The sequence below is a fragment of the Rhea americana genome, unplaced genomic scaffold (genome assembly GCF_003343005.1).
Source record: "Rhea americana isolate MKP2758 unplaced genomic scaffold, rheAme1 scaffold_185, whole genome shotgun sequence".
Classification (NCBI taxonomy): Eukaryota; Metazoa; Chordata; class Aves; order Rheiformes; family Rheidae; genus Rhea; species Rhea americana.
The window spans coordinates 268,308-282,547 of NW_028185983.1; the positions used below are offsets into that span (position 1 = coordinate 268,308).

At 34.5% G+C, this 14,240-nt stretch overlaps 1 protein-coding gene across 1 annotated transcript in view; it reads left to right on the forward strand.

Annotated features, from left to right (window-relative positions):
• DNAH5 (dynein axonemal heavy chain 5) overlaps positions 1-14,240 on the forward strand; it is a 198,939-nt gene that overhangs the window by 120,336 nt on the left and 64,363 nt on the right. Inside the window, exons 37-45 of the mRNA XM_085302093.1 lie at positions 168-340; positions 1,402-1,580; positions 2,653-2,840; positions 3,454-3,648; positions 4,342-4,476; positions 5,177-5,284; positions 7,580-7,733; positions 9,386-9,532; positions 11,287-11,528. Coding sequence (XP_085158219.1) covers positions 168-340; positions 1,402-1,580; positions 2,653-2,840; positions 3,454-3,648; positions 4,342-4,476; positions 5,177-5,284; positions 7,580-7,733; positions 9,386-9,532; positions 11,287-11,528 — 1,521 coding nt within the window. The remainder of the gene's footprint in view (positions 1-167; positions 341-1,401; positions 1,581-2,652; positions 2,841-3,453; positions 3,649-4,341; positions 4,477-5,176; positions 5,285-7,579; positions 7,734-9,385; positions 9,533-11,286; positions 11,529-14,240) is intronic.

Here is a 14,240-nt window from a genome sequence, read left to right on the forward strand (position 1 = left end):
CATGCCTGTTTTTGTTTAAGACAAAATATCATATTGCATTCTTCCTACTCAAATGTAAAACTCAAAATGGCAGTTAAAAGAAATGAAAGTTCTAATGTTAACTAGACTTAAAGACTTTTGTTTGGAGATGATAGACTATTTGTTTTTTTTTTCTTTCCTCTTCTTAGTGTTGCATGCATATCAAGAGCCCTACAGACTTCGAGTGGCTGAAACAGTGTAGATTTTATTTTAATGACGACGCTGATAAAATGATGATTAATATCACTGATGTGAGTTTCACATACCAGAATGAATTCTTGGGCTGTACTGACAGGCTTGTCATAACACCACTTACGGACAGGTGACAAAGACTGACTTTTTTTCCTTTATTCTTTGACCCCAAATCTAGGCCTTTAGAAGCATGSTTAAGTCAAGCCTATTGAGAGGCAAAACAGATCTCTGCAGAGCTTATCCTCCTTCAGTCTCTTATCAGAATCAATGATTTAAAGTGGAATTAATGAATATTTTTTTTCTATGCCATATGATATGGAATAACTTCATCTTTACTACATAATTGCGAGTTCTTCATGTATATGGTATATGTGAACATGATCCTTTTTTATAAGATCCTAACGTACTAGAGAATGAGGTAAATTGTACAGATAGGTATCTGTATGCAGTGAGAGGTAAAGAAGGAAAAACAGTTATATTCACTGCAAAGGACTGAAGATCTTTGTTCTAGAAAGATGTGGAAGTAGTTGTAATCGGATTTTACCAGAGAGGTCTACCTGCGTAACTAAGTAATAACATGAAGAATGTTTGATAAGCTGTCAGTGACAAAATAAGGGATTTTAAAAAAATATATATTTTTTTTGCTATTCCATACAGCAAATTCTAGAACTTTTCTTTATATCCTTTGATAGCTGATGGTTTACAGCATCACACAGGCATTTCAATTGTGAAAATAGGATGCACTGTATGATCAAATTTAAAAATGAAAAGAAAGAAAGCAGACACAGCTGGGTTTCAGGGTTGCACTCCACAGTAAGTATTATGTAGCTCAGACCTCATGTAGTTAAAGTGATTTAGGAAGTAAGCTAACCAAACTAGGCTAAGCAGAGTCACTGTATCTGCTTTCTTCATTTCTTGTAGTCTTTCAGGTTCTTGATTATTGAGGATTACCTATTCCTCTGCTTTGCATGTGAGGAAGTGAACCTTAGTTTTACCTGCATCAGAGGCTGAGTGAGGTGTTTTTCCTTCTGACTGATTTAAATTGTAATTAGAGGCAGTTATTTCAGCAGTTTTCTGGCTTCCTTTAATCAGGCCTTCCTCATGTCAAATAATATTCAGTAAGAACACCAGGCATACACAGAAAACTGCATACTGTAGTCCACTAAGTCATGGTAGCCTCTTACCTTTCAGATGTTACATCACTTTGGCTCAAGCTTTAGGCATGAACATGGGTGGAGCTCCTACAGGACCTGCAGGAACAGGAAAAACAGAAACTGTCAAAGACATGGGACGGTGTCTTGGAAAATATGTAGTGGTCTTCAACTGTTCAGATCAGATGGATTTCCGAGGACTCGGGAGGATCTTCAAAGGTAAGATGTAGCTTATGTGAAAGTTACAAAGACTCTGAGAATATCTTTGTAAAACAAGATAAACACAGCAGCAGCAGCAGCTGTTTTTCAGCCTTTTAATGAATACAATTAATTAATATCTTGTCAATAATATAAAATACCAGTGCAACACTGTCTGCAAGGAGTAAAAAAGCATAAAAAGTATAAGACAGTTTACAGGGCTGTATTGATACCCTTAAATTAATCAAGGAGGACTGTCAATATGAAATGAAAAAGCTGTGAGTTTTTTCTTGATCTGGTGGAATGCATTGGATATGGTTTCTGTATTTTCTTACAAACGTCAAAATTTTTGTTGTTTGAAAGAGGTGCATGAAAGGTGGTATATCTGTTTAAAAACATCAATTGGCACAATATTTACATGGAGATGACAATTATGCACTAAAAATTGATACTTGTTAATGATGGCAAATGTGAAATTAAAGAACAAGTGGTAATCCTTTGCTACTTAGCTTCTAAGGGCTTATATTGTTACGAGTAAGTGCAAACTGTGATTTCTTCCTTCTTGCCCTCCTGTCCCCTCCCTCCCTCCACCCTCAGCCGCCCCCCCCCCAAAAAAAAAATCTGAGAAGGACTGGATCCCTCACCTCTTTCCAGGTGGAAGCAATTTTACTGTTCATGTTAATCTGTGAAATAAGCTGTTGACAACTAATTTCATAGACTTAATTTTTTTCTGGATTTTCGTATGGAACTAAATAAATAATAGGGCAGGGGCTTTGCTTGAATTCTTTTGTGAAGGTTTAAAGCAGGGATTTTTAGGGGTAAGAGAGAAACAGGAAAATCATCCAAAATACTGAATGAAGGAGCAGAGATCTAGGGCTGTAGTGACCTAGAGAGCAAGCCTGAGGGCTTTTGGAACACTTTGGTACACTCTTGTTTGAAAAAGAATTAAACTCCTCTCCTTGTCCTTTTCCCATCTTGCCAAAAGGAACATTTCTTTCTTGAGGCAGATGAATATGATTTTTGACTGATGAATTGCACTAAAAAAGGACTAACAATATAATGATCAAATGCTTTATTATTTTTCTCTTTGAAGGTCTTGCTCAGTCTGGCTCCTGGGGTTGCTTTGATGAGTTCAATCGTATTGATTTACCAGTACTATCAGTAGCTGCACAGCAAATTGCAATTGTGTTGACATGTAAGAAGGAACGTAAAAAAAGTTTTATTTTTACTGATGGAGATAATGTGGAAATGAACCCTGAATTTGGCATCTTTCTTACTATGGTAAGTACTCAAGAGGTATATGATATACCAATGATGATTGTATAACAATCATTTCTAACCATTTCTAGAGTATATTAAAAGTACTAGCTAGCTCTGAATTCACCTAATGTGCAGAACTCATTGACAATTTGAGAAGTGAACATGATTACAAAGATAATTTACAGGGTCTTTCAGTGACATCAAGTGTCTGCAATTAATAAATAACCCGGTTTACTCTAGCAACCAGTCCTGCAAGGCAAGTTGTTATCTCAATGTCAGATTCCTTTTGTGTACTAAAATATATATTCTACTTCTCAAAGTACACTTTTTGCTGCAAGTACAGAAAAATGAATACATTTAAGTAGAAGTAGCCAGCAGAGGTAGTGTTTTGTTAAGACAAATGAAATGTAGATCTGGAGTGTTCAAGTAATAACATTTTTTATGCCTCTTTGATGTAAAAATTACTAAAATACTGCAGAAATTACTGTAGAAATATGATGGTAAATATGCCTAGCAATTCATTTTTATGTGTAATTTAAAGTAAGAGGTACTTTTAACTGCACCAGATTATATGTTCTGTTGCTGATTTTCTGTGCAAAGTGGAGTCAGTTTCCAAATTCGTTCTTCTCTCCAGAATCCAGGATATGCTGGACGGCAAGAACTTCCTGAAAACTTGAAGATCAACTTCCGTTCGGTGGCTATGATGGTTCCTGATCGCCAAATCATAATTCGTGTCAAATTGGCGAGTTGTGGTTTCATTGCTAATGTTGTATTGGCAAGAAAATTCTTCACACTCTACAAGTTGTGTGAAGAACAACTCTCAAAACAGGTGATTATTTTCATTTGGGGAAAGGTTATCTTACAGAAGTGCCGTATATGGCAACACAAGTTATTAATGTCTACGTGGAGAAAAAGGGGCAAGTTCCTGTTCACCAAGTAAACTAAATAACATTTGTAATTCAGCAGTGCAGCTGTCTGCTGTCCTGGAGGATTAGTTCCTCCTAGATATTCTGTGTACAAGAATGGAAGTGTCATTTAAAACACTGCTTATTATTAAAATTTAGCTGCAATGAGTGGTGATGACTAATGCAAATAAAGGGCTTATGTATTACTTTTCCCTATAGAGTAAATCAAGAGGCATTTGGTTTGGGCAGCCTATGCTTGTTCAGGTGTTTCTCAGATAAAGTTAGTTTCCAAAGTGCCCAGTGGATTCAAAATAGCTGATTTCCTAATAGCTCATTTCTTGATAGTCCTTGAGAACTTCATCTTGGCTCAGAGACTTGAATCTAAACTTACTACATTTATTGTTTCTGTTGCACCTTAAAGTTTAATAAATGATAGCAGTGGTGGTGAACTAAGTTGCCCCTGGTTATATAGCCAAAGGCTGGTTACTGGATGTTAGGAGATGTGTGCCACATGTACCATACTCATACATATCCATACCTTGAATGATAAATATGAATTGTTTGATCCCTATTTACTAGGGGAATTTCTTTTCTTTCCAACATTGCACGGTGCCTAGGTGCATTATGATTTTGGCTTGCGGAATATATTGTCGGTATTGCGTACGTTAGGAGCAGCAAAAAGAGCAAATCCTACAGATACTGAATCTACCATAGTCATGCGTGTGCTAAGAGACATGAACTTGTCTAAACTGGTAAGTTCCAAGCACCTGATAAAATTATTTAACTGTACTTTGGGGCAACATGCTTTTTTGGAAACACAATTTAAATCTGCTAAGAAGATTTGTAGAAGATTGGATGTGTCCTTTACACAGAAATTGGTTTGAAATTTATTTCATTCTCCTGATGGCCTTTTCTGTTCAGATTTTTTAAATATATTTCTCCTGCTGCCTATAGAAGTAAGTGACTAAGTAGAAGTCTGTGTAATGATGTCTTTAGAATTTTTGACCTAAAGTTTTCTGCTTGCAGTATTTTTACACACTTTTAAAATAATACATTGTTATTTCTAGTAATGAGTACCATCTCATAGGTCTTCAATAGCTAACAAAACCTCTTCTACTACTGTGATACTTCCTTTCCTTTATTTTCTTTTATGCACCTTAAATAAATAAATAAATAAAATAAAACAAAACTTAATTCATCCTATCACATTAAAAGAAAGTCTTTGACTCTTATAAGTCTAAATAAATCTCTAAAAACATCAGGAACAAGCTATGTTAACTTTACAGGCATTGAACATTCTAGCAGAATTCAGCAAAAGGAGATCATGTAATGCTTCCAATAATCAAGTTTGTTGAAAATAAACCACCAATATACAGACTGAATTTACTACAGGAGATTTTAGCAATGAAATAGTTATGAATAGTATGTTACTTGTCTATTTTTCCCCACTAGATTGATGAAGATGAACCCTTATTTCTGAGTCTAATTGAAGATCTATTTCCAGGCATCCAGCTTGATAAAGTAGGCTATCCTGAACTAGAAGCTGCCATTGACAGACAGGTAATGCCTCTCTTGATCTGTACTGCTGTGTCATAACCAGCAAGATGAGAAATCTAGGAAAATAATTTATATCTTATCTATCCAGCTGATATATTTGCTATTTAGAGGAAAAATATGTCTTGCCATAAGTTGCTACCATTGGTATGTTTTTATTAGCCTTATTCTCAAGTATGTCCCTGAACTGCTGCTGGTGGTGGCTTGTGGCTTCCCAGTGGATCACTTGTGGTGACTAATTTGAAGAATGCGTGTATATACCTTTGCCTTCCTGATCCAGGATTTAATAATTGTATAAAAACTAACAAAACATGATTTTGAAAAAGGTTTTCCTAACACATCATTTTCTCTATTTCATTTCCCACTGGATCTCTTGGACAATTTCAATAGGGCTTACTTAAGAACATAAATGGGATATAGAGGGTTAATGAAGTATGTATACATTCAAGTGATCAGCTCTATTTTAGACTTTTCTCCATTTTTTCCCTCCAGTTCTCAATAATTCCTCAGAAAGTTATCTAATAGTTACACAGGGAAATAATAGTTAAACAGAGAAGTAATAGTTAAACAGAGAAATAAAAAGCTTGAAAAGTATCAACATGAATATAGTAAAAATAGTAGAAGAATTTTGACTACGTGGCTTTTCCATTTACTTGTATTTATGACTTCCCTAGCAAGGAAGACTTGAATCATTAGCTAATGTGTATAAAACTGTATTGCTTTCTGTAATTTATACACTTGAAGTTTTTTATTAAAAAAAAAGGAAAAAAAAGGACTTGTGTAAATTAAGCTTCCATTAGGAGAAACTATACAGAACCTGAATATCATGTTTTAAAGTGTTATTTCCTAGTAAATTAAAAGAAATCTTTGTTTCATAACATAACTCTACTGTTGGTTATCTGTGAAGCCAGCCATGGAAAGTCTGAACTCTTTTAGGAACAAAGTATTAAGCCTTTTATCGCTTGTCTTTAAGTACGGTGTAATGTGAACCCATGTTGCAGCATTATTGAAGACTTAAAATGCTTAGGCTACTTTGATTATTTTTTTATGTTGCATCTGATATCTTTACTGGACTCTGCAAAGTCCATTGCTTCAAGAGTGTTCCTCGTTGTGATGAAGAGCTGGTGGCAACATGCATCTGAAGGTTGCTGTTGATGATTTTTTTGTGCTGTCTTGCATTCTTGGCTTCATTGTAGAGTGGGATGAGTAAGTTGAGCTGACTTGAGGTATGATATATGAGTAATATGGCAAGTTGCTAACCTACRTACAGAAACAGGTTCTTTTTAATGTCTGATGTCACARAAGAACAATATATATATGTATATATATATAGTTTATGATATATGGTTTCAAAAATTAGCTGTTGATTTCTGAGAGGCAATTTCATAGGGTCATCATGGCACGAACATTAAGTCAAAAAATTTAGTGAATATAGTTTCCTAAAATATATACACTCTATGATTCTACTGATATGATTCTAATTATCAAACTTAAGTTTTATTTTTATCAGTAAAAGGCTAGCTCTCTTTTTATGGGTAACGTTTGTGCATTTTTTTTCAAAATGGAATTCTTTTGAGAGTTTCACTTTCCTAACATGATCTTGAGTTTTTAGAAAATCTTTAGACTCAATCATACATGTAGTATGCTCCAAATGCTGAAGAAATAGTTCTAGCATTTCTCTACTAGCTAAATACGTCTGTTCACTTCCAGCCGAGTCACTTTCAGCAGCAACAGCAATATCGTTATGGTGAGACAGCTTTATTAAGCCAGTAACTAGTGAAAAGCAGGAGATGATCTTGTAGTACTTGATTTTAAAATACCAGGCCTCTTCTGAGAAGGAAGGTATTAAGTTATTCAAAGGTTTGCCTGTATACTGAGAAATACTCAACAAAATGGTTTCTAGAAGAACTATTGCAGGCATTTAAGGAACTTTATCATCAGAAACATGTCATAATAATAATAATAATAACAAAAGCCAACTGTTCTCAGAGGTAATTAAAAACTCTAGCTATGAAAGAAATTGCTAGCAAGAGTACTTTTAAAATTCTTGGCTTGTACTTAAAATGAGATTCTAACACTTGAAATGAGAGTGAGAGGAAAAAATGGTTGTTTGTCTTAGTTTATTAGCCTAAATACAAATATGAATTGAAAATAACCTTTATTTTTCCGAATAGTTTTCTAATATACACAAAAGCTTTTACTAAGAGTGTAGTCTTTTGCTAAAGACAGATTTAGACTGAAATATCAAAATATCTCATGCACAAAAGTAGTGCTGGTCTGGACTTCTGTCACTCTCCATAGGTGGAGGAAGCTGGCCTTGTTTGTCATCCTCCTTGGAAACTGAAAGTCATCCAGCTTTTTGAAACCCAGAGAGTAAGGCATGGATTGATGACCTTAGGGCCTAGTGGTGCAGGAAAAACTGTTTGCATCCACACTTTGATGAAATCCATGACAGGTATGTGAGCATTTGTATTGTAAAATGTTACAGAATTCTGCTGTGTTTCTTCTCAGAAAGCAGCAATTACTTTGCTGCAAAGACTAGAAGAATGAATTTTGGTGTATTGTGATGCTAAATGCTGTTATGATAGTATYTTTTAGAAGCTTTTCCATTATAAAAGAATCTAAAATGTCAGATATTTAGTGCCTCAGAGAGAGGGCCTGTATAATACTTATCCTATTTTCCATGTTCTGGTAATTGCATCAAAAATTTTTATCCTAGAAATACTGAGAAAAAGGTGTTGAGTCTGGGTAGGCAGCGGGGGCAAATGGTTAAAGCACTTCATAAGTTCATCTAAGGTAATACTGAGAGCATCCCTCATCATAAGTACTTAGGCCTTTTTGAACATAATTCACAAGACAAGGTCTTTATCTGCAGTATGAAATAACTGTTTCTGCTATTGTTGCTGTAAGGAAATTGTTCCTGGTTAGGCAGTGACAAAGTTGTACAATGTATTTTGTATTCTGCCTGAATACTATAAAAACGTGGCTTTTTGTCATCCACACTTCTAAACAAGCACATGAGTGGAAGAACTTCTGTTTGATCATATCAAACATACTTGTAGAAGAAAAGCATTTTTTCTGAAGGGACCTTGTTCATCCCTTTTCATGAGCTTGGGTAGGTGGCTTATGTAATTTTCCAGAAATTGTTATCTGCTGGAAAAAATTGTTCACCCAGTCTTGCCTGTTTCATGCAGTGCCTTAGCGCACTTAAGAAGCACTGAAAGCTCTAATGTCTAGCATAAATGACTATTTCATTTAGAAAAAGGCAGAATGAGCAGATAGTTTCATTAGACAGTTTTCCCATATTTCTCTGATATTGAGTTATGAGCTACTACTAAGACAAAGAAGCTGCATTACATTTGTCAAGCTGATCTTCTAGCATAACCTCATGAAATGYAGAACTTCATAATTTGCCATTCTTCTGTTTTATACACTAGATTATACTTAAAATTTTAACATAAGCCAAATTTTTAGCTCTGTTTTCTTCAGCATGTAATTAGCTTGTGATTAAATATTAAGCTTGGCTTTTCTAAAGATGTTCAATGAAGCAATTTTCAAACTTTATAAATGAAGAAATTATAAAGGTTGTATAATGAAGTTATAGCTAGACAGAATTTAGCTGACCAAGAAGAGATTTCACAGATTACACTGGTGTCATTTGCTTTGCCTATTCTAAGATGTATGCAAATGCCCAGAAGAAAAATACAGTCGGTCAATCTTGTGGAACATCTATCTGGTATTCTGTTGTTGAGCTTTAAAAAAGTGCATCCAGACTAAAGATTTTAAGACTCTGTTGTACAATAAGCCTTCACAGTATTAAACTAAACCTTGAATAAATTTCATCTTGCTGCTCTTCTGTTCTTGATGAGCCCCTGAAATGCAAATTGTTTCACAACTTTCAGAACTCTGTTCTACTTTAAATCTTGATGACTCAATTAACAAATGCTGATGCATAGAAAGAGATGAATTTTCCAAGTAAACACATGATTTCTCATAACAGCAAATGGGGGTTAAACTACACATTTGGGTTTAATGTTTCTGAATTTGTTGAAACACTCTGACTACTAAGCGGAATTACTGAAACTGACTGGTGATCTAACTTCAYAGACTGTGGACAGCCACATCGTGAAATGAGAATGAACCCTAAAGCTATAACTGCATCGCAAATGTTTGGTCGTCTTGATGTGGCAACGAATGATTGGACGGATGGAATATTTTCAACACTCTGGAGAAAAACTTTAAGAGCCAAGAAAGGTATAACAAAAAACAAGTCCCCTCAAAACAAAAGAAACTATAAGGCATCTCTCAAACACAATTTCTATTTTTTATTAAAAAAACATGGAAATACTGGAATATAGCCGAAAGGACTTTAGTCTATTGTGTTTAGCAAGTCTGTTCTAAATGCTTTGTGTTCAAACTGAAGTGTAGCACATACTGTTTTACTGAGTTTGTTCGTCCTTCTCTTTGAAGTGATAGACGCTTGCATGGAAGACAAGCAAAAGGTAAGAATCAATTCCCCCAGTGCTGGTATATGATATAACTTTTGGTCCTATTTGGCATTCCACCTTGTCTCCAGGTGCTGTTCCAGAAGGATGTGAATCTCCTCTAAAAGCTATGTCATATCTGCATAGCTGTGAGCCCTGTGTATATTATAGCACGAGGTACTCCTGTTTAGGCAACCAGTTTCTGCCTAAAATGACCCAGGCATATTCTTAGACTGCTATATTAATTAAAGGAAAAACCGTGATAGTTTTATCTGAAGATCAGTATGTGGCCTTTTTATTAGGCCTTGAGGCCTAAAGTTTTAAAAAAAGGGGGGGGGAATGAAGAATGAAAGGGGAAGAAAGAAAAAAAGAAAATTTTGACATTTGTTGCACAGTCAATTTTTAGACAATAATTTTTAGTCTTCAGGAATACAGATATCTGAAAATAGAAAATACTTTTTGATTCAATTTTTGTTCACTTTGTTTTAAATGTAGAATTGTAGCACCCTTGAGAATGTAGCATATCATTAGCTGTTGACTTTCCTTTCTCCACCAATGGGAAATGCAAATTAGCACCCTCACATGGTGCTCTCAGTCAGATGCTCTTCTTGCAACACTTTAATGCATTTTCATGGAGAGAACTCCAGACCACCTCCTACCAGAGGTGCCTGCATTGTAGCTATGAAAAATCTCCAAATGTAAAAGTATTTGGCTGGTAGACATGAGAAGGTTTCTCAACCCGAACCTTTCTTGGTTCATGCTTAACAACAAAGGAAGCCACCTAGGCCTAGAGAGCAAGGACCCTCTCTGACAGTAGCTCACAGGTGAGAGTGGGGCCATCCCTGACTGAAGGGATAGCTAGGCTGTGACGTGCCAGCAAGACTTAGCTAGGTTGTGGCTATTGGATAAATTTAAAGCTGTTCCCTCTTAGGAGGCAAAGGCAGGCATTAGGATGCATATCCAGTAATAAATGGAAAGTGCTGGGAAGACTTCAAAGAAAGCTGGATTAGGTTTATAAAYAGGGGAATAAACAATAAGAATCTGTTCCTAATGGACCTCTTTCATTTGTGAAAGTGAGTATGCTATCTGAGATGCTTTTCAAGTGTTCCTTTCATTTAATCTTAGTATATTGGCTCAAATGCTTTAGAAAGAGATGAATGGTGATTTTAAATAGACCAATATTTCCTTTTTTAATGTTGCTTTATGTAAGATGAAAAAAACTAAATTATTATTGAGTTGAAGACTGAATTCATAAAACTGCTTCAGACTATTACAAACTGATGACTTATGCTGATGACATTTTACGTTCTGAGCTATGGATAATTATTGTGATAAGGTGACAAAATGAAGTACTTAATTGAAATTGAGTCATGCAAATGGTAATTGTATTAAAAGCTGAGACTCTAGCTGTGAGCATGAATTCAGAATTAGTTCAAAATGTGGTTGAAGAGAGAAGAAACTTGTCATTTAAAGAAACTAAAACTTATTTTATAGGCCTTCTAATCAGATTTTTTTGGATTGTAGGTGACCACATCTGGATAGTTCTTGATGGTCCTGTTGATGCTATTTGGATTGAGAACCTTAATTCTGTCCTGGATGATAACAGAACTCTAACACTAGCAAATGGAGATCGTATACCTATGGCACCAAATTGTAAAATAGTCTTTGAACCTCATAATATTGATAATGCTTCTCCAGCAACAGTCTCAAGGAATGGGATGGTATTCATGAGTTCATCAGTTCTCACCTGGAGCCCTATTCTTGAGGTACAATAGCTAAGTGATTATTTTGTTTGTTTATGTATTGATTTTTTTAATCAGTTATCTTCAGCACTTCATTTCTGTTACTTTAGAACCCAAATTTTGTGGCTGTCACTATGAAGTAGCTTTTACACAGTATAAACTTAGAGCTTAGTATTGAATAATGTAATCTTCTAGAAGGATAGTCAATACATTACACTCTTAAAAACTTGGATATTTCACTTTTAGACAAATTTGTAATTCAAGGAATTTTTGACAGTTGAAGAATGACTTAGCTCTCAATATAGCAATATGTGAAGCTGTTAATGCAGCTTCAGACCAAGGAAGAAAGAATAAGTAGGTGAATTCAGAAATCTAGCAAACCTCAAGAAAATAAAGGAGTTCTTGATGTTTCACAAACTTTACTGTAGCTAGGATTTAAAAACAGAAATAAAGTCAATGAAACATCAAGGAGTGTAATTTTTAAATTGATGTTCTTCTGTGGTAAGTTGCCTGTTAGTCTTTCTAGAAGCAAACAGAGRTTACTTTTTCTCTCTGTTCATAGACTGGTGTAAGAAACAGTGTATTTTGGAGGGAAAAGCAGCATATAACAGATTTAAATTTCAAAGTAATTTATAAAGTTAGTTTTTTCTTGCAGACTTCATCATCCATGAGGCCAAAAACCAACAAAAATAAATCCATATCTTGATTGAGTGCTGGTAATGATACATTTAAAAACTTGGGCATAGTACAACTCTTTTTGTGTAGTAAATGATGGCTAAAATGAAGTACAAGAGCTCCCAAGAATCTAACTTTCTCTAATAATATCTTCTGATAAAGCTTTCAGCATTTAACTACAATTTTTTTTCCCTTTTAAGAAAATAGAGGACAAAATACCAGTAAGAAAATAGTTGGTTTCTAATTAAGTCTGTATTTCTTTTCTTTCTTAAGTCTTATAATGCCTTAGAAATTTATCCTGGAATTAGTCCCCTCAGGATTAAAACTTTTTATTTCTTTATTTAAATTAAAATAAATATAAATTTCTCTTTATTTTGGTTTTGTCTAGTCACTCTTATTGATGTTATTTCATCAAAGCAAAACATTGCCAACAAAATATGGAATGTCTCATAAATATCAAAAATAAAACCCTTTTTGTGTCTAAGATTCTGATTCTCTTGGTCATGGGGAGAAATACTTTATTAGGTTCTCTTGAAAACTCAGGTAATACACCTGTGTTATCTGTATTGTTCCAAATTAACATTCCTTTATTTGAGCCTTAAACTTTAATTTTAAGCTTGAAATAATTTAGTCTTCCTGTTTCTGAAATTAAAACATTGTCAAGTCCATTGTATCATAATTACCACCTGTGTGCAGACACAAAAAACCCAGATCTTCAGGGCTTCCTATGAGTTTACAGACTGGATTTTATTGTCCTGTTTTCTAGAAAGTATCACATTAACTGATGTGCTATCACTTTTAAAATAAATGTTTTACTGTCTTATTCATTCGTTTCATTTTCCAATCCACATAGAATATGTGTGAAAATATGATTTAAGGCTTATTTTGACAGAGGTTTGCTTAACTAACTAGATGAAAATATAGTTGGCTTCATACTAATTTTCAAGCGTTAATAATTAAGGAAGTCTCTTGTACTTTTACTTATTTACTTATCTTAATCCTAAAATTTCTTAAGCTTGGAAGTCTTTTTAGTTTGCTTGTTTTTAAACAAATTCCTTGTCCATAAATGCCTGATATTTTGGTATTTCAGGAAAAGTTGGCATGCCACAGGGCATGGTCTGACACTGCCTTGAGCAATTATCCTTAGCAGATTGGAGAGCATATCTCTCAGTGCAGAGTGGACTCCAGAGAGAGAGTGTGTACTGCCATTTTTATTACTATTATTTATTTTTAATGTGGCTGCTTAGCTGATTCAAATGCAGCAAGAACAAGTTTGCAAATCTACTGAAATAGGCTGAAACATACTGGAAGATAATCTACCAACTACAACACGTCTGATTCCTCACTAAAATTCTCTAATAACATACCCAAGCAAGCTACTTGCAAATAAATTCTCAGTATATAGTGGTTTTCTGAAAGGAATATAGCATGTACGGGTCTTTCACATGCCAAGTGGGCCCACTGTTTATGTGTAGTGGCGTTGATACTACACATGGATATTTCTCAGCCAAAGTAGATCAAAAACCAATATTTATGTCATAATCCAGCTATTCAGTTGGTGAATCTGTGGTTTTGATCAAGTCTGGTTCATTAGCCTCGTGCAGGTGTGGCTTGACTGAATACTCTGTAGTCAGAGGATAGATTCTACGATTTCCATGTCAGATGAAGTGTGAATTAGTTCCTGAGACAAATTTTCACATTACTTTTCAATGTTTAATTAAGAGCAAATTATTTATAATATATATTATATATATTATATTATATATAATTTATATATTATATAATAATATTTCCAGAAATGTTCATGTTTCTGTGGAATATGTCTTCCTCTGTAGTTATGAAAACAATATTTTTCTGCTCTTTATGTTCCTGCTTTGCTAAAGTGTCACTATATTTCTTTAGTATTGCCTAGAGCTTTTCCCTTTTATCATGATATTAAATAATATGGAACTTGCTCTTTAATCACAGCTACTTAGCAACACTCAAGAATCATCACTAATTCATTTGATAAGTTTCTTTGAGAAGTCCAAAATGCATACATTCTCCCTGGAAAAAAAAAAA